Source organism: Octopus bimaculoides, chromosome 5 (genome assembly GCF_046866305.1).
Source record: "Octopus bimaculoides isolate indiv1 chromosome 5, ASM4686630v1, whole genome shotgun sequence".
NCBI lineage: Eukaryota > Metazoa > Mollusca > Cephalopoda > Octopoda > Octopodidae > Octopus > Octopus bimaculoides.
Window position 1 is genome coordinate 93,883,228 of NC_142932.1, and position 27,249 is coordinate 93,910,476.

General features: G+C 34.8%; 3 protein-coding genes across 10 annotated transcripts in view; 2 read left to right on the forward strand and 1 right to left on the reverse strand.

Annotated features, from left to right (window-relative positions):
* LOC106876242 (leucine-rich repeat-containing protein 56) overlaps positions 1-10,607 on the forward strand; it is a 37,359-nt gene extending 26,752 nt beyond the window's left edge. For all 5 annotated transcript variants that reach the window (XM_014924726.3, XM_089352646.1, XM_089352645.1 and 2 more), the window contains 4 exons: positions 5,629-5,765; positions 7,488-7,591; positions 9,479-9,847; positions 10,375-10,607. In XM_014924726.3, the coding sequence (XP_014780212.1) occupies positions 5,629-5,765; positions 7,488-7,591; positions 9,479-9,847; positions 10,375-10,576 (812 nt within the window). In that variant the 3' untranslated portion in view covers positions 10,577-10,607. The remainder of the gene's footprint in view (positions 1-5,628; positions 5,766-7,487; positions 7,592-9,478; positions 9,848-10,374) is intronic.
* A 3,777-nt stretch (positions 10,608-14,384) lies between these two features.
* On the reverse strand, positions 14,385-20,633 carry LOC106876241 (GPI ethanolamine phosphate transferase 2, catalytic subunit). Of its 2 annotated transcripts, XM_014924724.3 has the most exons (2): positions 20,496-20,633; positions 14,385-17,789 (listed from the first exon to the last, which is right to left on the reverse strand). In XM_014924724.3, exons 1-2 carry the CDS (start codon positions 20,524-20,526, stop codon positions 15,409-15,411), a joined length of 2,412 nt encoding a protein of 803 aa, XP_014780210.1. In that variant the 5' UTR covers positions 20,527-20,633; the 3' UTR covers positions 14,385-15,408. The 2 variants fall into 2 exon arrangements, with proteins under 2 accessions (XP_014780210.1, XP_014780209.1); XM_014924723.3 differs by lacking the exon at positions 20,496-20,633 and having other exon boundaries at positions 14,385-18,354.
* LOC106876238 (uncharacterized) overlaps positions 19,686-27,249 on the forward strand; it is a 55,782-nt gene continuing 48,218 nt past the window's right edge. The window contains exon 1 of one of the 3 annotated variants that reach the window (XM_089352654.1): positions 19,686-19,850. The gene's annotated coding sequence lies outside the window, so the exon portion shown is untranslated. Of the gene's footprint in view, positions 19,851-20,130; positions 20,305-27,249 lie in introns of those variants that run through there. The other 2 variants (XM_089352651.1, XM_089352655.1) reach the window with 2 other exon arrangements.

Genomic DNA, 27,249 nt, shown 5'->3' on the forward strand with positions numbered 1-27,249 from the left:
ATTTTTCTATCTTTATATAATAAGTATTTCATATTAATTCATTTGGTACTTATTGTTGGTTGAGATATATATATCTAATTATTGTTCTACTTACGATCTGACGAGTAGCTATATTTTTGAATAGAATTTATTTTCGATAATTTCAATTGATTTTAATCGATTCAAATTTCTTTTCTATTTGAAAATTGGTTATGAAACACGTGTAATCTTTTTATTATATTTATCTTATGATATTTACTTTACTTTATATTATACTCATTTATTGTGCTTTTAATTATTAATTTTTCTATATGTGATAGTGGATTTTCATCGATGAGTTCTTGAAAATTGGTTATTTTCCCTAAAACTATATATATATATATATATATATATATGTATGTGTATCATCATCATCATCGTCGTTTAACGTCCGCTTTCCATGCTAGCATGGGTTGGACGATTTGACTGAGGACTGGTGAAACCGGATGGCAACACCAGGCTCCAATCTAATTTGGCAGAGTTTCTACAGCTGGATGCCCTTCCTAACGCCAACCACTCAGAGAGTGTAGTGGGTGCTTTTACGTGTCACCCGCACGAAAACGGCCACGCTCGAAATGGTGTCTTTTATGTGCCACCCGCACAAGCCAGTCCAGGGGCACTGGCAACGATCTCACTCGAAAATCCTACGGGAGCCAGTCAGGCGGTACTGGCAATGGCCACGCTCAAAATGGTGCATCTCATGTGCCACCCACACAAGAGCCAGTCCTGGGGCACTGGCAACAATCTTACTTGGCTTGCCGGGTCTTCTCACGCACAGCACATTTCCAAAGGTCTCGGTCAGTAGTCATCGCCTCGGTGAGGCCCAATGTACGAAGGTCTTGCCTCACCACCTCAGCCCAGGTCTTCCTGGGCCTACCTCTTCCACGGGTTCCCTCAACTGTTAGGGTGTGGCACTTTTTCACGCAGCTATCCTCATCCATTCTCACCACATGTCCATACCAGCGCAATCGTCTCTCTTGCACACCACAACTGATGCTTCTAATGTTCAGCTTTTCTCTCAAGATACTTACACTCTGACGGGTATTCACATTGACATTACACATCCAACGGAGCATACTGGCTTCATTCCTTGCGAGCTTACGTATGTCCTCAGTAGTTACAGCCCATGTTTCACTGCCATGTAGCATGGCTGTTCGTATGCATGCGTCATACAGTCTGCCTTTTACTCTGAGTGAGAGTCCCTTTGTCGCCAGCAGGGGTAAGAGCTCTCTAAACTTTGCCCAGGCTATTCTTATTCTAGCAGCTACACTTTCAGCGCACCCACCCCCACTACTAACTTGGTCGCCCAGATAGCGGAAGCTATCGACTACCTCTAGTTTTTCACCCTGGAATGAGATAGAAGTTGTTTCCTGTTTGTTTACAGTCTTTATTGCACCTGAACATCTGTGTTTACAGTTTTTATATATATATATATATATATATACATATATATATATAGCCCTCTAAGAATTCATAAATCTGAAAAAATGCACTCGTATATTTGTCAGTAGGGTGGGTATATTAATTGAAGTGTACGGCATTGTATATCCATTACAGCTGATGTTATCAATTAGTTTCACACTAGAAGTTCAATAGAGTGTTAGGTAACAGTCCGATTGTGTAACTCTGCTTTTCAAGATGACAGGATTACATAATCAGACTATTACCTAACACTCTATTGAACCCCTAGTGCAAAACTGGTTGGTAAGATCAGACATAATGGACATATAATACTGTACGCTTCGATTAAGATAGATAGATAGATATCTGTGAATGTGTGTTTATATGTATGTATAGTATATATAAATATACATATACAGAAGTATATATAGTTGTCATAATAGAACTCAATTTCAAATGCCAGAGCTAAAAGCTCCGGAGCATTTTCATCGGCTATTTTTGACGATATTATTTATATATATATATATATATATATATATATATATATATATATATATATAAATTCCTCTATTTTCATAATATCGAGGTCTCATTCTTTTGTTGTCATTTTATTATTTATATATATATATATTTATATATATATATATATATACATACACATATACATACATGCATATATATATATATATATATATATATATATATATATGGTGGTTGTCTATTCCTTATGCAGAGTCTGGCCACCTCTTGTACCTACACCTTAGATCCACAATGGCATTTGATGTGAGTTTTTAAACCAGATAATGTATAGACACCCACATAAACTGCATATCTGATTTGGACCACCAAGAGCTGCAGTTAAGTTCTCATCTTTGTGGATCTTAAAATGTCTTTTGATACTTCCATTAGATTTGCAGACCTTATGATATACACGGGATTGAAAGGTGTGCAATAGGTGGGTGTAGTGCAGTGCAAGTTACACCCACTGAAAATTATTCATCTGCACAGGTACTTCTTGTACACCAAATCTTAGTAAAATCATTCAATTGGTTGGCAGAAGCTTAAAAATGCACTTATAACTTATTCCAAAATGCCTCAAACAGATTCAGTAAATGGAAAAAAAAGGGTTGGAATGTCAAGGGAACAGGTCTGGCTTGGCAGGTGTCCCAGTATGTCATAAGCTTGGCCTGGTCATCATCCTGCCACTGTGGTCAAACAATCTTCAAGAAGAAGTAAAAACGAACATCCTCTGAATTTTTGGCTGTTGGAATGTGCGCACACTTCTAGATGATAATTTCGACAAGGCGCAGGAGTGGCTGTGTGGTAAGTAGCTTGCTTACCAACCACATGGTTCCGGGTTCAGCCCCACTGCATGGCACCTTGGGCAAGTGTCTTTTACTATAGCCTCGGGCCGACCAAAGCCTTGTGAGTGGATTTGGTAGACAGAAACTGAAAGATGCCCATCGTATATATGTATATGTATATGTGTGTGTGTTTGTGTATCTGTGTTTGTCCTCCCAACATCGTTTGACAGCTGATGCTGGTGTGTTTACGTCCCCGTAACTTAGCGGTTCAGCAAAAGAGACCGATAGAATAAGTACTAGGCTTACAAAAGAATAAGTCCTGGGGTCGATTTGCTCAACTAAAGGTGGTGCTCCAGCATGGCCGCAGTCAAATGCCAAGGATATCTTGATTAAATTAAAGGTTACATTGTTGCAAGTATGGACATGTTAATGCATGGAGGATTCAATCAGAATGTGTTGAGCACAGTATGAGAGGAGTATATAAATGTAGGGAGAAATAATTGTTAGAAGAAGGGAAAAAAGGGGAAAAAGAAGAAAATATAAGGGAGTGAGTGGAAGGAGGAAGTTAAGCAAGGTCAGTTGACTGGTACTAAACAATGGAGCTGTTTTGGCTGAATCCTAGAATTTTGTAAGGAGACTGTTATTTGAAGAAAAGATAATTTGAGGGAAGAAGGTGGGGAAATATTTTTGGTCAAGGGGGAGAAAGGAAGTATGTATGAATAAAGAGTGAGAAATTTAAGTACTGTTTGTTGACTAGTGGCATTCAAGGGCCTTTTTTGGCTGAATCACTAAAATTAGCAAGGGCGTGGTATTAGAAATATATATATATATACTGGTTTGGTGTTCCCGGTAATTCCCTAGGGTAAAGATGTTCTATTGAAACGCCTTATTACTCTGATATAAGAAAGCAATTTCGTTATAACTGCCACAAAAGGTGTATTTTCTGTAACAAAAAAGTACAAAAAAACTGTCAGCTGGAGGAGGTAGAGATTGTTGGAGGTTGGTGAGAGAGGTTTTCGGAGGTTGGTGAAAGAAGTTATATAGATATAGGAATGAAGTGTTTGAAGAAAGTGCAATAATAATGTTCACACTCATTGATAGTCACTCTTAGTAACTGCCTTTAGCTTATGGATTTCTTGTTTTTATAACTATTGAAAAGCAGCCAGAAGGATAGACATATTGTTGAGAACAAATGATTTCGTTGGAGGTCTGTTATCTCCATTCCAGCCAGTGGTGGCCTAGAAGAGGTTAGAAGGGTCAAGTGGCAAAGGCATTATTCTGCTTAGCGAAGGCATCTGGGAAATGTATAACTGCTGTCATTCACAGAAAAACTATTGTTTAACCGTGAGAAAAGCACTGTTGAAGTGTTAAGTGAAATTTGGCAATCGAGGATTGAATCCACGCTATGTTTGCATGAAGCCACTACAAATACATTGTGGAATAAAAAGTTTATCTACTGTCATGGAAAAAGCGTAACTGTAAAATTGCAGAATAATCAGAGTAATGGTTATTCAAAAAAGTATGTATGTATAGAAATGTATGAATGAAGAGATTCAAATGAAGGAAGTGCAATAATAATGTTTATCAGTTCAAAACTGTGAGTAGTGACATGCAGAATCAGGCATAAAGAAATAAAAAAAATTTAGAGAAATTAATGAACAATCCTTTGATCCCATATGATCAACCATATGATGAAGTTGACAACTTCCCTGCTTCAAATGAAAGAATGCTGTAAAATAACTTCCTTTGGCACACACACACACACACACACACTCACTCTCATACACACTCTAGGTAAAACTTCTGTATGAATTATGTTATTTCTTGCTATGTGCAAGTGCAAAATTACACCTAAAATCCAATTGAAATCACCTTTTTCTATTCTCTAATTCATGTTTGTGAGGAGTGTGTTTAAAAACTTGATTTTTTATATAAATTTTAAAAGAAGTTCTCCAAGAAATCCTGTCCTTTACCTGTTGTTTCTAGCATGTCTGAGGTGACATTTGCACTCCACCACCAATTTTTTTTGTTAATTTCTTCTGATTCTTATGTTTTCAATACAAGAGATTAGGATTTCACCCAAAAAACACATTGTCAATATTTTAATTTTCTCCCTCCCCATCCCAATTTCTTCATTTTTTTACCTTTTCCAAATTGTTTTCTTGGTAATCCACAGAGAAAAAACAGAGAGTACGAATCTTTAAGAATTTTCTTCTTTCTTTTTTCTTAAAGAAACATTCAGATCTCCTTCCCAAACACCCACCCATTACCTCACCACTTTCAAAAAGCTACAAACTCCCAATGTTTCACTTTCAGCTTTTTGGAAAACGGGGAAGTTTCTTCAGAAATAATGTCGTTTACCTATTGTTTCTAGCATGTTGGGTTTTCCGGTGGTGCTCTATTTCAGTACAATTCTACACATGTGTGAAACATTAGATGAAAGTGAAACATTGGGTGTTTTTAGCTTTTTGAAAGTGGGTGGGTGAGGTGAGGGAAGGGGCATTGAGTATTTCTATAAGAAAAATTAAACTTTAAAAAATATATATATATTTCCAAGATTTGTAAGCTCTGTATTTTTCTAGATGGATAATACCCAGGCAACACCAGGATGCATTGCTAGTGTGTATACATACATACATACATACATACATATATACACACATATATATGCATACACACACACACACACATATAGCAAGAAATAAATTTTGAGAATAATGATGAAGGTTATTGGACACATCACATAACTTTCAGGCTTGTTACTAGGCTAACAGCTAGTTTAAAATTGTTCAGAATAAATTCAAACAGCAAAAGACAAATATAGGCCTATGAAAATATGTATATATGTAGAAGTGTGTTAGTAACAAAAGTACAAATTTATAATGAACATATGTACACTTTGCAGATGTTTTTGAGTCTCCAGAATCGATCAGTGATCTTACAGATGGTTCTGTATTCTGTGGAAATCCTTCCAAAGCCTTGCGTTCACGAATTAAACAGAAGACAGCTCCTTCAAAAAAAGAGAATATTCTTCTTCCCCAGGTAAATGACACTGTTGCAATTTATCTTTATTTCTAATGACGTTTGATGTTTAATTTTAAAAATATATAAGTTTAAAAAGCCTGATATTGTTTATTTAATCCATATTTTCTTATTTCAGTTTAATTTGTGTGAGTGTTCAATGTCAAAATAAAGATTTGTTCTAATGCTTCTTGCAGTTGTGTTCTTGTTTGTAGAGATTAAAAATTGTTTTGGCCTAGGATCACTAGTTTAATATGAGAGTTGCTAGGTTTCTTTAAATATAGATGGGATATAAGAGTAGTAGGAAAAGTTAATATACATTTGCAAAAACAACATTGAGCTGCAATGTAATGTTAGTCAGCTTTAATTATTCAAAGTTTATATGGAGTACTTAGTTGTCGATTTTGTATCTAGCCAGAGAGTTGTTAAAGTCTGGATTTTAGTGAATGACTTGAAATAGAGCAGAACATATCTTTGTAGTGATGCCTGGGCTGCCAAGAGAATTTTACTGCGATTTTATAATAGACATAAATGCATATAGAATGTCTCTGAGGCAATATATTAGTGCAAATCAGTTATGTATTTTGTACTCAAAAAGGGAAGAATTTTATTTTATAAGAACATCATATATTTTACTGATAAAGAAATTTTATGCAAATGCAAAGACTAGATGTTTTAAGTATATTAACAAAAATAAATAAATAAATAAATGTGATGCTAAACTTTCAGTGGTTGAAAAATAGAAGGAAAAAAAATAAACAAAAAACATTTTTAATTATCCAATCACAAAAAGATGAATACTTATAAAGATACATAGGAAGATATTTGAATTTTTTTTTCTTTTTACTTCAGCATTTGATAAGACAAACTGAATGCTCTTTTCTCATTAACTACTGAGTAGGGTTGGAATTCCTGTAACTTCTTTTGTCAGTCCTAAAGAGGAAAAGCTAATTTGTGAATTGAAATCATAACCATTAGGTACCAATGTAGAATACAATAAAGTATCTAAGTCATTCTACTGCTATCATGAGATGAAATCACACTGCTAACATTTATGAAAATTATTTGGTTGGAGAAAAAAGTAGATCCTTCCAGATTGGTAAGAGTTTGTGCATTTGATATTTCAACTTAAATTTGTGCAGGTTAATGCCTTTAGGGAAGATGTGTACAGAGAAAAAATTCCAGACCTTTGCAGTTCTGGAAAGGAAGAATTGAGCAAGATGTTTAGTGAAAGATTTCTGAGATGTGATATGATAGGGAAGAGAAGATGAAAGATAGGTGTATTGGGTGAAGATGGTATGCAGGTTGCTTGTTCTGAAGAGCAAAAGCCATTATAGCAGCAGTATATGAGGCCAAATGTTTGTAGCATGTTAGTGAATTAATATTTTGCCACACAGCCAGGCAACCATTTTTATAAATGTGATATAAGACATTTATGTGTGTAGGAGCAACACCATTACTGATATACGAGACTATTATTTAGGTTGCATGTTGTTGATGCCTGTGTACAAGAACGGTGAGGAGTGAAAAGTGGTATAATCTGAGTGACATCATTTCCAACTACTCTTATTATCATCATCATCATCACCATTATTAACACGAACATTACTGCTGCTCCCACCACCTTCACTACAATTACTACTACCAATACCACAAGTGCTATGCTACTCCTAATCATGACTACTCAGGTGTAAATGTGACTTAACCATCTGTAGCTGAATGTCAATGTTTACTCTATTTTAGTTTTCTTTTAAACCTGAGCACACATTTGATGAGTTACCAAACAGAAATGAGAACTTAGCAGACATCATAAAACAACTGGAAGAGTGGAAAGTTGAATATGAAAAGTAGGAATTTTTTACTTTTTGTAATAATTTCATTGTTTATGTCAGATATTAATTTAATCAACAACACTTCAATTCAGCACATAAAAGATACCAGTAATGACAGGGAGAAACGATGGGCTTTTCTAATATTTTACATTTCTAGTTGGTCACTTTATAATATTTCAACTAATTACAATATTTTGCATGTCCTTTTTTTATTTGTTTTATTTGCTTTTAATCCTCTTTCCATAGATGAGATTTATTTTTATCACTTCTTTCTATACATTTGAATCTCATTCCCTCTGCTAACCACTCATCCATGAAATACGAATGGCATTTATTGCAGTTTTTGCAAAGTTTGAACTTAGAAGTATATCTCAGTAGTTCAGCAGCTTAACTTAGTTATTGTACTTCTTGCTAATTTTTGTAGCGACTGAGCTTGTTTTACAACCACATAATTAGTTTATATAGCTTCTGATTAAATTCAATATATTAAAGAACATTCTTTGCTTTGTATCTTATCTAATTATCCATGTGCTAAAAGATAATGAACTTTTACTGTGATTCTACTGTTGAACACAGATTCCCTTTTCCATTGAGGTTCTAATTTGGTGAGTAGATAGAATAAATCAACTGTACACTCTGCCAGAGTTTAATTCATCACAATATACATGTTAACTGTGACAACAGAATTCTTCCTTTTTATGTGCATTCAGTTTCACCTGGCTTCTTATCTATTGTCTTACTGACTCAGGTCACTTTTCCAGGTGATAAATCACCTGCAAGAATTATTTTGGATTCTTCACAACCTGCAAACTTCTATGCACCAGTGAGTGAGGTGAATCACAAAAGATAATTTTTACTGATGTTTTTGCTGTAGATGTTTAATTTGGTTATAGGAAATTTTGCTGTAAACAATTTTGCCATTGGAAAACTCACTGCAAAATGCATTACCATAAAAAAGAAATAAATTATAAAAAGAAAAAAAAATTAACTGTTTTCTTAAAATGGTGACTTCATCAATTAACCTAATAATTACTAAAAGGTAATTTCTTTAAAATGATTTATTTAGTTTACAGTCTACTTGTGTACCTTCTTTAATGAATATTTCCATGCAACTAATACATTACAATAGTCTTTATAGTGGAAACTAGCAGAGGCAGTGTGAAATTAGTAGATAACTTGAAATACGAAGAGGCGCTGAAAAGTTCCTGGCTTTAAGGATATCGTGAAAGACCTGGTTGGAGGCCCAACCTTCCGAGTTCTTTTACAGAGCTTAGAAAAACTCAAAGATCACTGCAATAAGTATGTGAATCTGAGAGGGGAATATGTTGAATGAAATCATAATTAACTAATGCTCATGTATTTTCTTTTACCCAAAGTCAGGAACTTTTCAGCACCCCCTTGTAATATGGTGGAAATGTGAAAATAAGTGTGTAAATTAAGAGTGCATACTGTGCTGGAAGATGATAATTCAGCAAGCATTGTTGTCCTCACTGTTTGACTTTTTATAAATATTTGCCTATTTAATGTTTTTATAAAGTCTTTTATCATTGTTTTTTTTTTATTTAAAAAAATGCTGATATTAACATGCATTATCATTGTCCATGCAGTGAATTTGTCTTATAGTGAAATTTCTTACAGCAAATTTTGCTATGGAAAATTCTACCAAGGCAAAAATGTTTTTGGTGAATTTTCTGGACACCATCTAGTTTCAGCATTTTTAAAGCAAATCTATGGCATAAAATGAAACTAATCAAAAAGAATCGACTGTTTCTTCTTCCTGTCATTAACATATTTCGCATACATCTTATACATATTGATGCATTTACCTTTTCATAATTGTTTTGCTGTAAATGTATATTTTTTAAATATTTTTTTTCATTTGTGCATTTTATAATTCTACAGATGCCAAAAGAATATTAAAGAATCTTCTACACCTCAAATACTGAAAATTGAAGAGGATAATATTGAAGAATGTACAGAATTAGATAATGACCCTTTGTCGTGTTTGTCTAGCATTGATATTGAAGAGTACAATATTAATCTGTCTCAGTCTATGAGTGAAAGCTTTAGAGAGGAAAGCTACGATGAAGACCCTGAGTCTACTAGTGAAGTACATCATATCACATCTAAGCTTAAGAATATACCCAACTGTGATGTACTTCCAGAAGTTAGGAAACCAAGCAAGTTTCCCAAACCTCCAAGCTCTCAACAACACAGCCATCAACTTAAAACAAGACCTCTAAATACTCCGGCAAGTGAGAAAAGTGACCAGTAAGTACTAGTCTGATTCTGATGGTAAAAGTAACTGAAGCAAGCTAATGAGGGAACATATATATGGTCAGTCAATCTACTAAAACAACAACTAAATTTCCTTGAATTACACCCTGCAATCTTAAAAAAGGAAGGACACATTGGATTATGTAATCTAGATAAAAAAAGAACACATTTGATCATAGGTTTGCTAACCTGGATCTAAGCAACAACTAAATGCATGAGGTTATAATTTCTTATAACTGTTTTGCATCAGTTTTCCATTAGCATGCAAAATACATATGGTTTCCTCAGAACAAATTTCCCTTTCCCATCACTTTCTACTCATAGGTCCTTGCTATAGTTTCTTCCCAACCTTCAGTAGGCAATGTATTAGCAAAAATTTAAGCTCTCTTACTCATTATCATTGCATACATTTGTGTACTTTTAACTTAAGATATCATTTGCTAGTTTAATAATTCATGTTTGTTGTATTTTGTGGAAAGCATAATTCTCAGTACTATTCTTTTCTCCTTTTGATCCTCTAGATTATCTTCAAAACCCTTATCATTCAAAGAACCTGTCATCAAGAACAAGACTTATAGTAATAAACAAGAAAAGAAGCCACACTTAAAGTACCTTACCCGACCCAGTTCTGCCAGGGCAGTCATTGGTTATGCCAATGCCTCAACTTTATTACCTTCCTTACCATCCATATCCATCAAACAAAAGCTAAACCCATCCAATTAATTCTTTCAATAAATATAATTAACAATATAAAGTGTTGTTTTAATTATCTGCTTATTAAATACATGCTCTCTAAAAGTTTTACTGTTAAAAAAAAAAAGGTAATTTTCAAATTTGGCAAAGCTACAGATTGAACCTTTTTCATACTAACCTACCTAAAACCACCCTTCATTTTATGATACAAACAAGTTTAAAAGCAACCAAAACTTCATCAAACAGTTCATAGAATATGCACAGGAAGTGAACAGTAAAACAATTATTAGAATAAAGAAAAGAAGAAACAGGATTGGGGGGGGCATCAGGTACTGTTAGCGAATTTCAGGAAACATGGAAGTTTTGAAAGATGAAGTGTCCAGACAGCTAACAACTGATGCAGGTAGTTTATTCCATGTTTCAGAAATTTTGAGTGTGAAAATGTTTCTGAAAGTCATGGGTGCTGTGTTGTTGTTTTTTTTTTTTTTTGATGTTGTAAGCATGTCCACAAATGTTAGACATATGGAATTCAAAAAGGCGCTCAAGGTTGTTGTTGGAAAGACAGTGGATAATCTTGTGGGTGTCTACTAAGTCAGTTGTCAGACATCGGAGCTTTAATGCAAATAAATAAGTACCACATTTAGAGTAATGAGATGCCAAAAGGTTAAGATATATTTGTCCAACTTATGTTGGCATGGAAAAATGTTTTTAAAAAAAGACATATTCACGGTGGTGCTCCAGCATGACCACAGCCACTTGGCTGAAACCAATAAATAAATAAATAAATAAAATACAAAACAAGTGAATATATTACAAATTAACATCCAGTAAACCAACTTCATAAAGTGGTTATAAATTTTATCTAAAGGTAATCCTTGCTTTTCTGATGTCATGCAAATTCATTCCCCCATTCCACATGTATTCATGCTACTTAGACTACTGATTTAGTATACACTCCATAATTTACTGTTAAAGTATTAAAATTATGAAGCTTTAACTTTTCCATTGAAATTTGCTATATGGACAAGGAATGCAAAATAGTATCAAATAACAGCTCATTGTAAAGGAACTCAAATAGTGACTCCACCTAAATGTATTATATTCTGACTTTTGTGGTGTCGGATCAAATTCATTTTCTTCCTTTGTATTAGGAATACAAGAAATTACAATGAGAAAATGTCATACTCTCAATTCAGAATTATTTTTAACTTATTACTGAAGATTTGCAAAATATGAAAGTATTACACTAATTTTTTGACCTTCATTTCAACTTTATAAAAATTCTTTTCACATTTAAAATCATCGTCATCATCACTTATTCTGTTGATTATGACAAGCATTCTAGTTGATCTGATCAATGGAGCAGCCTGCTTGTAAAATTCATGTGCAAGTGGCCGAGCATTCCATAGATATGCATAACCTTAGCATAGTTCTCAGGGAGATTCACTGTGACATGGAAATGACAAGGTTGGCCCTTTGAATTCCAGGTACAAATCATTTTTGCCAGCAACATGAAATAAATTATTTAAAATATTTTATTTCTATAATACTGTTAGGGGGCTCCCTACAAAGCTATATTTTCTCTACAATTTTAAATTGTATATCATCTCATCTTTTTCCCTTCTTTTTAACAGAAATAAACTATAGAGAGATAGGTAGTTCTAAAGTTCTAATCATGAACTAAATTCAGTTCATAAACTTAAGATTGTTGAGAACATATAACGCCACCAAAATACTTACCATGCGAGTGAATAAACATGATATAGACAAGAGAAAATAAAAACATTTATTTAATTTCTGTATGGAGTAAAGAGCTCCAGTCAGTGTAGCTGTGAAATAGAATCCTATTTATCATTTAATTTCTGTAGACTTCTCGTCAGCTCTTTGGAGAGTTTGATATTAATACTCATTGTTTTCTAAGCATTATATTAATCAGTGACTCAATATATTTCAGTAATAGTGACAATTTGTATATTAATAATTATTTCTAAAACAGATACAAGGCCACAAATCTAGGAAGAGGACTTAGTTGATTAAATCAAACCCAGTACTTGATCAGTCCTTTATTTTATCAGCCCTGGAGGAATGAAAAGCAAAATTGACACTGATGAAATTTGAACTTAGATTGTAGAGACATAACTAACAACCCGTGACTTCTTATAAATTGGCAGCTTTTAAGCTAGCTTCTGTACAACATTGGCAGTTCTCCTGGTTTCTGATTGCTCTAGTGATTCTGAATCCCTTACTTTTCTCGTGTTGGCTACATTGGAAGCTCTCCTAAATTCAGCTTGTTCAGGTGTTTCTAATGCCCTTTCTCTCCTCTTGGTATGAGCATTTGATGTTCTCCTGGATGCAGCTTGTTCAGGAGTTTGAGAGTCCCTAAGCATTTGCATATTCTTAGCTTGGAAGCTCTCCTGGCTGCCGTTTAATCTGGGTTTTCATTTGCACCGGACTTTCTTTTCCTTGCTGCAGCATTGGCTCTTTTGATTGCAATCTGGTCCTCTGTTGGCGGAGATTTATTTTTACAAGGCATACTGCTGCCATATGCGATAGGCAACAATAAACTACAGAAGAACTGAAAATTGATTGATGCTTTTAAGTATTACATTAATATATAAGCCTACCTTTTAAAAGTTCAACGATAATTCTTCTGCCACCACTTAAAGACAATTTGATGTGCATAGGTTCTTACTTTTCATACAAATAATTATTTCTATTTCATGGGAGACTTTCGCTGGATTTCACAATTTATTTTGATTATTCTCAAATTTATTTCCAAGTTATAAAAATTGTTATATTAATATGCTAACACATACGTAGTTACATACATATGTACCTGTGGTGTGTCACACTTAGTTGAAAGGAAGAGGTAAAAAGAGAGAAATGAAACTTGTTAAGCAGAAGTATAGTTAAAGTAAGAGGCAAAGCAGCAAAGAATAAGGAGTAAAAGGGAGTGAAAGAGTGTGAGAGAGAGAACATTGATAGTGCTGAGAGGTAAGAGAAATATACATCATTAAATGCAGGAGAAAGGTTAGAGGCAAGGAGACATAGAGGAGGGAGAGAGGAGAGAAGGGGAAGAGAGAAAAATATTTAAAGAGATTGAGTGAACAAAAGGAGTGGATAGAGAATGATAATGAAAGAAAATGAAGCTATTCTCAGAGAAAATGTTGGAAAACCTTTTGCTTTGGACAATATATTATAAAGCCATGGTGACAGTTATTCAATGCTGTTTGAAAGGTATTTGTATAAAACTTCATTAAAAAATACCAATTTTCCTGAAAGTTATGCGGCAGAAAATGTTAGGTTGTGTGAATTTTCCAAAATTCCTCTCCTTAGCCCCTCAGAAAAATTTTTTCCAACAAATCTTAACATACACTCAATCAACAGGACCAGTCATCGAGTATGGTTCAATTACGATTTCAGATCTTCACAAGCAGAGTTTAGTGTCCAATGAAGGAGAGGTTGGCATGGGTGCCAGTCGTCGGATTCAGTTTGATTTCAAATTTCAAATTCCAAATTCACTTGCCTCAACAGGTCTTCGCAAGCAGGGTTTTTAGTGTCCAATGAAGTAAAGATACGGATTAGTGAGCTGGCTTCACTTCTGGCAGAGATCACAGATTATGCTCTCACTTGCCTTGCTGGGTCTTCTCACGTACATCTGCAAATATTATCATCTACCTCACCTCATCCACCCTAAATGTCTGCTAACACCATTTGATGTGCTTTGATGAGACTTTGACTCAGTTTGGTCAGCCAACTCACAAAACTCCCTAATTATCCAATTAATTATGTAATGACAAAATATTTTGGTTGGTTGATAGAAGAACAAAAATCTGAGTGAAGTCCCAATACAAAAATATTTATTAATTATTAACAAAAATATTTTGTCATTGACAACAGAAAAAGTATAAAAATATTTATGCCTAATGAGTCAGTTCATGTGTGTCCATGAGAAATGTCAGCAGTGATAGCAGATTGGTGTAGTTATAATTGAAGGGGATGGTGTAAGTCCCTACAGCCACTGACTTTAGCTGTATTATGACCAATGATCAGTGACCAGACAAGCCATCTATATTTACCTAATGGCCTGTTAAAGAAAAGGCACTAAAGATTGTTAATAATATTTCAATATGTTGCTTATCCTCAAATGGTTAGGCTGTTTACAGCTGGGTTTCTGACAGGTTAAGTGTCTACTGAATCTATTGTTTCAATGGGCAGCCTAGCTACTGATAAAAACAGTTTCTTAATGTGTTTACAGGAACCTGAATGATTACTTGCTTGCTGACACCAATCTCCAACAAGATATTGTTTTAGTGTTTGCAATTACTTTCACATTTAAACAATGATTTCAGGTTCAGTAGTGAATAGATGTTTGTGACTCTCTCAATATTCCTGCTACAACCATAACCACTATTATAATTATTTACAATTCTATAGATTGGATACTTTTAAATTTAGGTACAAAGATCAGCACTGAAAATGAGATAAAATCTTGCCGAAACTTTCTATATGATGCAATGTTGGTTTGTTGTAAGATACAAAAAGCTACATAATTATTGACAAACATTTTCTTAGCTTGTAACATGGGATTTAAATCTTCCTATTCGTTTAGAGCAAAGCAATGGGGGACCACTTCAATATTTATTCAGTTAAAACACTATATGAGACGAACTATTTCAGTGATACATGAGCAACCAGATGGGCTATTACTGTATTTAACATTGGTCAAAAATTTTCTCTCAAGTGACACTAAGTGATGATGCTCACAGGTTTTGAAAAGAATCCCATACTGGGACAAAAAGTACAATTCCTCTTTTGGAGAGAATAAATAATTTTTTGAAAGACATTTAGGTTGCTTGAGATCATATATGAATAGATATTACTGGAATTGATGCAGCCTGGAAGAGTAAAATAATTAAAACAAAGAATGAAGTGACCAGGAACAACATTCCTATAAATAGAAGTTTAGGAGAGAAGACTGTCCAAATAAAGAGATGGAATCGCTGGAAAAATACTAATAGGGTATATGCTGGGATGGATACAGTTACAAATAGCATCATACAAAAACTTGCAATATATAACCTGTAAGGCATCTGTTGGTGTGGGGATGAGCTAAACAAATATCTAACCAAACTGGAATACCAGAACATCATGCCAGAGTATGTTGCCAAAGTTAGTAGTATTCCCACATATAATGGCTGATAATGGGTAGAACCAAAATATCCAGCTGCAACATCTATAGAACTGAGGCTGTTAGAATGACCCTGATAGAAAAATGTAGCATTTGCCATCCAAGTATAAATTAAAGATACACACCAAGGAGGCAGCTGAACTATAGGAAGAATGTAATAACTGAGAATGACTTCTTGAAGTACAGCAGTAGCAATGATGACAATATTATGAGGGTGAGAGGTAAGAAAGGATGACAATATAATACATCCAGACTGCAGGCATAAAATAAAAGACTTCAGTATAGCCAAGTGAGTAAAAGGTGTGTTACCAGAATTACTGCTTTGTTGATAAAGATGCTGCCATTTAATGTCAAAAAGTACCATCACAAACATTAGTAAACTACACCATTTTATCAAATAAGCTTCGTTTACACCTTTTTCACTGCATTGATAGGGAAATATAGATGGCAAGTAAATGTAATTACTAGACACATGGAACAAGTATGTTGACACAAAGGCCACCAACAACAGCAAGAGATGACCTTTGTTTTTTACTTGGTAAGACCGAACAATTAAAATTAGTAACAGAGAAACAGCACAAATGATTGAAAGAGTAGTTTTGTTTTTTGACTCCATGAGCCAGTCACCAAGATCAGGAAGATCCCGCCATTTGTCTCCTGTATTATTCCACATTCGTTGTGATCGACACAAGACAAGCATAAGGAAAGATGCCACACATGGCTTGTAATTGAAGTTTATATATTGAGATCGAGGCCCATAGTTAGTAATATTATAATATATTCGTTGCTGATCTAATTTGTGTGTTTGAGGGTTCATATTTGGTCTGCAATAACTGAATGAGCATTCAAGGGATAACCTCGATACTAAATACCAGCTGGTAATGGCAAACAAACTACAAGTTAGGAAGTACCAAGTCTGGTGTTCTTCTTCAATAAAGCTACTTGACATAAGGCTCACAGAATGTAAAATAGTCCCAAATACCACAAATGCTGAAATAGAATTTTGGAAAACTAGCTTTTTCTTCAATATATTTAGAAACACTGGAGTTATACAGACTACTAACAGAATTATGAGATATGAGGCACAGTTCAGCAAAATGACTACTGTTGGATTACTGCAGAGAATGTTTTGGTGTTTACCAGAACATATTAACAATTGCACAGCTAGTAATACCAATCCAATCAAGAAAAAACACAAGCAGTGGGTATTGGTAATGACAAGTTCGATGGAACTACACCCTTTCTGCAGTATGATAACTACAAGTACATAAAGGAGTAACCATAAATTGATATTACTAAAGAGCATTCCACTGACATCATGATTAATCATCTTCAATAGCATTTTAGAACTCATAGTTTTCATAGCATCATGATAAAACTGGACAATAGACTTGCCTTCTTCATACCATTGAGCAGTATACTTCTGGCTAGCATTTTTCCATAACTGGTATCTGGAAATGGCCAACTCATACTTCAACACAGCATCGTTATTTTCCCATTTTGGTTCATATACTTTGAAGACTGACAACACTTGGTTAGCATTGATGTACATTGAATGAGCAATATTCTCAAGAGTTGAAAATGGTAACAGTACATCAGGTATCATGACACCAATATTGCTGCGTGGTATTGCAACTCCTAAAGCAATAGCCAGTGTTGCAGTAATATCAATTTGATCAACTTCAGTGAAGGGCTTCAGGAAGGTGATTTTGTAATCTTTATTTATGTTGTCAGCTGAATTAAGCCAAATCATGGCTGAAGTAACTTCTTTGTGAGAAGAACCCCCATGACTCCCTTGGTCACTCATGCCATGATCACCACAAATTACCATAAGAGTTTGGTGGTGTTGATGCTGTTCTCGAAGCTTTTGGTGAATGAATTCAATAATTTTATCCATCTCTTGAAGTTTGGGTTCCACCAAAGGACTAGATGGCTTTGCCATGTGACCAATGTGATCAAGCCCAAGGTAGTGCAGGATCATCACATCCCAATCATTTTGTTGCATTTCCCATTCCAAGTGTCGGCTAACATTAGTATCAACCTCGGTATAGTCTGAAACGAAAAAAGAAACTGTACCATCCTGTCTATGAAAGTAGGCTGGGAATAAATTAATCCAGGTATTATCACCATAAAAGACAATTTTTTTTCCAGCTTTGTAAAGCTGAAATATTAGGTTGTCTTCCTGGGCAGCCTGCGCACCAAAATTAAGTATAACATCCATATATCCAGGAATAGTTCCAGTCATCATTGCTTTTATTCGAGGAAGAGTTACTGTAGGTGGGTGAGCGATCGAGTAATAAGCAATTGCCTCCTCTCGTTTTAGAAGTTTTTGGACATACTTCATGTTCGAATTTTTGCTGTCGATAACAAAATCTGCCCGGAGAGAATCAATGACCATAACCACAACACGACTGAATGGACTTCTAAAACCATAATTGAACAGAAAATCGTATTTGTTTCCATCTGATTCAACAGAAATATTTGCAAGTTCATCTTTGGATTCAAAAAAATTATTTTTTAGGGGGAAAAGCGAAAATAAATATGTGCAATAAAATAAAAAGAAATTTAGAACAAATAACAATGTGAAAACTTTTTGTGATATCACTAAAGTTGCCATATATAACCCAAATGTTAATAATTCAATAACAGCTGTCAGATATTTTAAAACTGCATGTGGATCGCCCGTGATAGGTTTTTAAATTCAAAGCTGCGGGATTATTAACGAAATCAAAACAAACCGGGAAAATATAAAATAGACTTGTATATCCCGAGTAAGCGAAACGAATATGTAAATATTTTGAATTCACTTATTAAACGTCAATACAGAAATTTCTTTTTAATCATTGAACTACCTAATTTTTTAAAGCAGAAAAGAACACATACACATACAACATCTCTCTCTCTCTCTACACACACACACACACACATTTAATAGTCGTTTCGTTTATTCAGGATATCCAAGTCTACTTTTGTATTTTCCTCAGAGTGTTTTTGTTGTTTAATCCCGCAGTTATAAAACCAGCTTGTTTGCAAAGGTAATAATGATGTTTAAACCGAAAGGAAGCCCTAGAGCTCACCTAAGCGTTCACAAGTTTTAATGGGCGGAGTTTCGGATCAGAGTGCTCATTTAAATTGAATTTTCTCCCATTTTGACGGGGATTTGTTCAGTTTTTGTTTTCAGAACAACCTTCGAAATAATGTGGAGAAGCTTCTTATGAAAAGAAATTTTCGAAAATTTATGATTATTTTTCATTAATTATTTTTGGCCAATTTCTGTTTTTTTTTTTTTTGCACTTCACACCGGTAGAAAAAAAAAAAAAAGTTTTGAAATATTTTCAGAAGAAAAGGTATGTGATTTAAGGGAGATTTAGCTGTTGTTTCTTGCATATCCTACGACCTGACATGTATTGATGTTTTTCTATATTTTTCTCCCTATAAACACATTTTATGGAATGGCTGTCCAATGCTGGGATCTAAGCAACAAAAAAATTGTAATTCATATTTTAACCCCTCCACCACCGCATCAAGCGAGTCCGTGCGTGTAGTGTGCGTAAGAAAAATATATTTACCAAGTATGCTATTAAAATAAATTATCTTTTTCGTGCCTTTTTTTAAATGACTGAATAAATCCCAGCAATGACTTCCTCAGACTCTCCAATATTTTTTTTTATTTATGAAAAAAAAAAAAAACGGGGTGGAAAAACCATAAATTTTCAAAATTATTTTTTGTTTTTAATAATATACTTTTATCTTACTCTTTTACTTGTTTCAGTCATTTGACTGTGGCCATGCCGGAGCACCGCCTTTTGTCGAGCAAATCGACCCCAGGACTTATTCTTTTGTAAGCCTAGTACTTACTCTATCAATCTGTTTTGCCGAATCGCTAAGTTACGGGGACGTAAACACAACAGCATCGGTTGTCAAGCGATGTTGGGTGGGGGGACAAACACAGACACACAAACATACACACGCGCACTCACATATATATGATGGGCTTCTTTCAGTTTCCGTCTACCAAATCCACTCACAAGGCCTTGGTCGGCCCGAGGCTATAGTAGAAGACACTTGCCCAAAGTGCCACGCAGTGGGACTGAACCCGGAACCATGTAGTTGGTAAGCAAGGTACTTTATTTCATTCTCCTACGCCTAAGTAAATATATTTTCTTATACACATGCGCACACACATGGATTCGCTTGGTGCCGAATGAGAGGGTTAGAAACGAGGACGGTACTAGGTGGTCGTAGAATCTGCTAGAAACAACAGTTAAATCTCCCTTGAATCACACACCTTTTCTTCAGAATTTTTTTTTTTTTTACCTGACAGGTTTCTCCCATCGTTTTTAAGTGCGTAGTGCAGAAAAATAATAAATTACTCAACATCTATCCAGATAGGGGTAGCGGGTTGCGCGGTGAAAAAAAATCATAAAGTTTGAAAAATTTTTTTCCATAAAAAACCTTCTCCGTTCATTTCAAAGGCCATGGTGAAAACATAAACTGGAAAAATTCCCGTCAAAACGAAGTAAATCCAACAAGTGGACATCCTTATCCGAAAGACCCCCAGCAAATCGTTAGTTAAGCATTTTTTTTTTTATCATAGGTGTTCACTAAGTTTTTTTTTTGTTATAAGATTAGTTCCTATACAGTACGAACAGTTGTATGATAATTTAATGTAAATGAATTGTAAACAATATCTACATTCTTCGAAGTCAACTATTGCTTCTTTAAAAATAATAATCATCCAATATAAACAATGCTTACTTTTTTCGTTTATAAGAAACTGACATAACATAGCGTGAGTGACAACATAGGCACCATAAGACTTGCTGTTAAAGTCGTCTTGATTTATTAATAATTTTGCACACCTTTACGAAGTAATTCAGTTTCTAGTGAAGTACATTAATTTCATTATTTATTCTGAAGTAACTTGGCTAATTCCTTGTCTATAATTGCGACCATTTCTTTCTCTAAATCAATGTTTGTTTGCAAAGAAGCTTCAAGGTCATCTAACGGAATGTCAACTTCTTCCTTAACTTCGCAACTTAAAGTGTCATTAGATATTTGAGATGTTTGGTCATCATCCACAACATCAGTAGCATCATCCGTCTCATCTGTTATTTCTTCCTTTTCTGCACTTTCCATCAACAGACTTGATTCTTTTTGTTTAACTTCAGTTGTGTTATTGTATTGTGATATGGATGTTATCATAACAGGGTCGCTCACGGTTGAAGGTTTGAACTGATTTTCGTTTGGAGCATTTATAGGAATTGAAAGCGCCCTTGTAGTTACGTCTTGTTCAAACTTATTAAGAAGCAAAGTCAGTGTTGCTTGTAGAATTTCATATTTTCCTCGAAGGGCTGTGATTTGTTGATGAAGGTTACCGCAAATAGTTTGTGAACACGCTTTTGCTTGCTCCAGAGCACGCATGATGGTGTCTTTCTCTTCTTCAAGGTATTGGCACCGAGCTATAAGATTCATTATACAACTTGTTAACTTCCGAAGAACCGACACCTCTTCATCTTGGAAAAGTAAGAATTTTTCTAAAGTTTCCATCGAACCATTTTTAACAGCAAAATTAACGTCACAGTCTGATGTGTGGTAAACCTTACCATAGATTTTACATTCATCTATATTTTCTGATACACACCGACGGGGCATTTGAATATCGAGTTTAACACAAATATTAGAACGCTCTAAAGTTTTATTATTATCCTTTGAATCATCTGTCTCAGACTTAGCCGTGGTTTCTTTTTCTGTCAGGGCAGTATCTTTAGTTTGAATATTATCTCGAGAATTCGTTCTAAATTCAAATATGTTGTCTGCCGACTTGACTTCGGTGTTAGAAAAAGTGAAAATATTATTGTCCGTTGTTTGTTCAACCCCAGACAACTTAACTGATTTACATGACTTTAGTTCTAGCTGTTCGGCTGTTTTTTTAGCAACGTAATTATCATATAGAACATCTTCATTTTTCTTGTCAAGTAGGAAGTCAGCTCGGAGATCTGCGACTTTGTTAACCAGGGTTACAATTGCTAATTTATGACTATTCAATTCTTCGATTATGTCGCTATAGGGAAATGATATCGTTGAAGGGTTACCATTTTCCAACAAACGAGTTAAGACTTGATTTCTGGCTTCAAATTCCTGTAAATTAATATTCAGTCTACCTAAACTGCTTAGAAATGCTGGTAAAATACTTGCAGATCGTTTTAATTCGTGAGCCATTCGGCTAACATAGGCTTGTAGAGATTCATTATGACAGAAATTATCCTCAACATTGTCTCGAAAAAGATCGTCAAGTAGCTTAAAAATTGATGTCAAATCCTTACATTCAGTCCGACTGTTTTCAAACCCAAATTTTATTCCCGATGTCGAGCAGTTCTCTTTTGAAGATTTCATACTTTATTTAATTGAAATGCAAATTTGAATTGTGAGAGTTGTCGTTTAATAAAGGTGTATACTGTAGATATACTTCTTTCCTCCAGAGAAAATATCTAAACCCCCAAAGTAGAACTATCTACCGTAAGACATTATGACTGAGTGCTTCGAAAATTACTGACTATTAATTTCTTTGCCAATTCATTGATAACAATATCTTCCGATTAACTACATGGCATAAAAACTAATACTTAAAGAGCAAATCACTTTTAAATTTTCTTCGTCGCGTTTTTAACTGTAATTCTTTCTCTACAAGTTTACAAAGAATGTGTGACGTTTTCGCCTGGTTCGGCGTTGTCTTACCATTTCACATATAACATTAAGTTTAAACAGACCTTTCCACTTTGAAAAAGGCGAATTTATTTCAGCTTAATCGATAGGAATGTTAAACAAATTTGGAAAAACAAAATTATTTAGACAAAATTCACCTCTCGTTCTACATATATAATGAATGGTTCCCTCGACTTATACTATCTAGATGAAAATGCAGAGATCATGCTCAGTTTTCGTTGCTGTTGGTGGTGTGATGTTTAGCACCTGAAATCGTTGACGAACAAGTTCTCGAAGACAATTACTTGAGTCATATTTTAATAATCGTGTATTATTAAATCCTCAATTTCCAATGGCGTAGAAGGATATTGACAGATAAAACGAGTACGTTTATAAGTTAATAGAGTCAATTTTATCTGCTACCTCTGCTATTCACAGAATTACTTCCAAACACTCTAAACACTAACAACTGCTTAGCCTTTTCTCTCGATGAACCAAGGACATTTACTTCACTTCTTCCTTTTCTAAAGTTATCGCCCTTGAAGGCTTCAATGTCCACAACGTTTCTTGCTTCTCACCTCCTTCTTGCCTTATTATGCTTCAGGTACAGGAATCGAATATTTTCCAATCCTTAACTCTTAGCATCATCACCCGCACGTAGATGCTCTTAATCTTTCTTCCCTACACCAAAACACAACTTTTATCAAAGCACCGTAGTCGGACTTCACTGCCTGACCACGACTATCCACCACACATCAATCATCTCTCACATTCCTGACCCCTGTAACATTTCAAGACAATTATCTAGTAGATTTCTGCTAGTTCTAGCAGCACATGTGCTTCCCCCAGACCTACCAGAGACTTCTAAGCAGAGCGGAGTTTTGAAATTGCTATTTCTAGCTCATAGTAATGGAGAAGGTCATGGAATTGGGTGAGATGGTTTGTAGATGTTCCTTAATTTTCTTGGGTTTTTTTTTTTTGTATTCCTGTTTTATACAATGAGAATTACACTTCTAAAATAATATTTTACATTTTGCACTCCCAATTCCATGCCTTTTTCATTCCCCATGAAGTAGTGATAGCTTTTCCAAAACTCTACCTGAAGCAGGTGAATGAATCTTTCCTCATAAAGCATATCTCATAACACCTTTCACACAATCATAATATAACTCTGTTGCAGTAAGACAAAGAATATGAAGGCCTATGCCTGCAGAAAAATGTCATCAATCCCTACCAAGTAGGTGGCTTTTATCCTTAACTGCAAGTCTTCTAAATTTATCATCTGCAGAGCAAAAGATCCTTTTGTGTATTACACTACCAGCAAGCTCTACTCAATTCCAAACTGCAGCTGGTTTTGGTCACTTGGTCACCAACTTTATGGAATCTTTCTTTCTGCCACTCCTGAATATCATAGCTTTGTGAATAATACTCTTACAGAGAAAGCATCTACATTTGCTGCCTGCTTTGCATCCAACTCCACACTGTATTCTCTTAGCAAAACTCCTCCAAAACATTTCTTCTTCATCTCACAAGTCTAATCACCACATACATATACACACTCTGTGCAATACCACTTCTGATCACTTTAAACCAATAAGACTAGCAGCCTTCCATTATTTCTTCCTCTACCTTCAAATAGTGTACTTCTGTCCTCATCAAATTTTTTTCTCTCTCTCTCTCTCTCTCTTGGAATTTACCACAGTCTTTGGAAACATCAACTGTGTCACCTTCCCAAGAGCAGCCACTGGGATTCCTACACTATTTGCCTATCACTCCCACTTTCAACAATCACCTTCTCACAAACATATTGGTCATTTACATTGAGCTAAAGTAAAATTTAAATAAAAAATAAATTAAAGAGACTGGTATATACATGAGAAGAAGTGAATTTCAAAATTGTTTTATTTATTGGTTTGGTTTGGTTTGGAGAAAAGAGTTGTCCCTTTATCTTTCTGATGAGATCGACTAAAGAGAATTTGAAATCATGTGTTGATATGTTGCATTTGATCAAGTCAGATTGACTAATTTATAAACAGAGACACTATGAACTCTACCTTCTTTAATCCTATTTGCAATAAATAATAACAAAGTACATCATACAAAATATATTGTAGATATATGCCATATTGAAAGAAAAAGAGAATCAGCGCACAGACTGTCATAGTATGAATGACTATTTATATAATGATAGACACTTAAGTAGGACTAAGGTCTGATACTGTTAAGAATAATAAAAGAGTAAATTTAGAAGTGCATAAGTTTCTATTTAATGTTAGTTTCAAATTTTGGCACAAGGCCAGCAGGTTTGAGGAAGGGGCTAAGTTGATTGCATTGACCCCCGGTGTTCAACTGGTACTTATTTTATTGACCCCAAAAGGATGAAAGGCAAAGTTAACCTCAGTGGCATTTGAACTCAGAACATAAAGATGTATGAGATACTGCTAAGCATTTTACTCAGCATGCTAACAATTTTGCCAGCTTGCAGCCTTGTTTCTCTTTAATATTGATATTAATATTTTGTCTCCCATGAAAGTTTGAAGTTTGCTTGCTTGTGATCTGCCCACTCAATTCCGTCTGCAATACTATGCCGGAAATCTTGCTTTCTTATCTTCCCTGCCACATTTCCTCCATCTCTTTCAGCATCCTTCCAACAACAATAATAAAAAGACAGCAGACACCCATAAAACTGGTTATGTTAATGACATTAAGAATGCTTAAGGTGAGCTAGCAGAAACGTTAGCACGCCGGGAAAAATGCTTAGCGGTATTTCGTCTGCCGCTACGTTCTGAGTTCAAATTCCGCCGAGGTTGACTTTGCCTTTCATCCTTTCGGGGTCGATAAATTAAGTACCAGTTACACACTGGGGTCGATGTAATCGACTTAATCCCTTTGTCTGTCCTTGTTTGTCCCCTCTATGTTTAGCTCCTTGTGGGCAATAAAGAAATAAGAATGCTTATTATTTATTGATAATAATAATGAACTACATCTATTTGTGACTGATGCAGCAAGTGTTGAAGAATGGATGAATGATAGCAAATTAGATGTGTGTAAATCTACAAATTGCTGGCAAGCTATGGAACAATTCTTACTCCTCATGAGTGCAGATATCGTCAAACAGTAATCAACAAACAGTCTTCCTACCGAAGATACACCCCCATCTTCCTATAAATTCTAAAGCTTTAAGGCTGTAAGCATAAACATAAGCACATTTGGTGAAAAAGGTAAGGTGGAAAGGATCTTCATCAAAACTTCTGACAGGTATACAAATTCTGCTGAGTGAGTAATAGTGTCAACAGAGGTGGAACAGGCATATTATTAGCTGAAAAATGGATGCAAAAAGTAAGGGAGGTAGTCAAAGTGTGCTGTAGGAGGATAGTTATAGGTAACTCAATGGTGACTGTTATTCTATTATTGACAGAAAAATAGGACTGTTTCTATGAGACCCTTTTGCAGACTACTTTTATGATAGTTGACAGTAACTTCATTATTATGACTGGTGACTTCAATGGCCACATTGGATGGCATATTGATGGCTTCCATGGTATGCACTGAGGTTATGAATATGATTCAAGAAAATGAGGAGGGTGTAAGACTTCTGGAGTTTTGTAACGATTTGTTTTGTAACGAAATATAATTCATAAGATATAACATTATACAAGGCAGCCATGACCAAAATACATCACCTCCACTCTAAAATCTACATATGAAAGTTCACAATTGGTTATCAAGACTAATGTTGGCACCAGTTGATTTGTGAACAATGAAAGAGTTTTTTCTGAGTAGTTCTGGATAATGTTATCTTAAAAATTGAAGAAAAAGAAAGGTAGTGAGTTCTGTATAGGATGTCATAGTCTTTAACCTAAGCTAACCTTTGCAAATGATATTGCCACTATCAAGAATGGCACTGCTAGCCTTCAAGGTGTTATTAATCATTTAGATGTAAGTACAAAAGAAGCAGATCTCCAAATTAATCTTGGGATATCCAAATGCATAATTACGTGTAAGACATAGTCAAAGCAAGGCAATACCACTTTATAGTAGACTACAAAGCAAGTAGAAGAATTTGTCCATGTAGGGCATAACCTATCAGCTTCAAACTATAATGAAGTTGCTTTCAGCCACAAAATTGCATTAGCATGGGTAACTCTTTCTAAAAAAAAGAACACCCTTTGAAATCAGATTGAATACTAATTAAAACCAGAACTGAAATACATAAAATTTACTTTGACAGACTACAAATGTATAGATTAAATTGTTACATGGTTTTGAGAAAACATTTTCATAATTGAAGTATTTCAAAACCATGTTGTAAGATTTATTACTAACAAGCAATTTTTAGTCAAGTTAAAAACACACCTAAAAAAAAAAACAAAAAAAAAACTGTTTGGTTACATTAAGTGTTCAACCTGTGATCCTTGTAAGTTCTTTCTGAAGTTATGAAGCTTGGAAATAGAAATAGGGGATGTCCTAATGACATAGTGAGAGAGACAAGATATATCAATCATAGGCAGAACCGTCCTGAGCGATGCTTTTATGGAGGCAACACTTTTGCATATGCTCTACAAGCATTGGGGTCCAAGGTAGGAGTGGGGGCGACAATCTGTAGGGCTGCTGTGGGATGGCACACATGTTACACTACTAGGCAGAACTCGAAGCAATGACATTCACACAGATGTATGGAAATATGGTCCTGACATTTCATAACTGCTACAAGTGTATATTAGCAATTAATGTACAAGAAAATCATTAAAACAAAAAACATTAAGGCACAGGCGTGGCTGTGTGGTAAGAAGTTTGTTTCCCAATC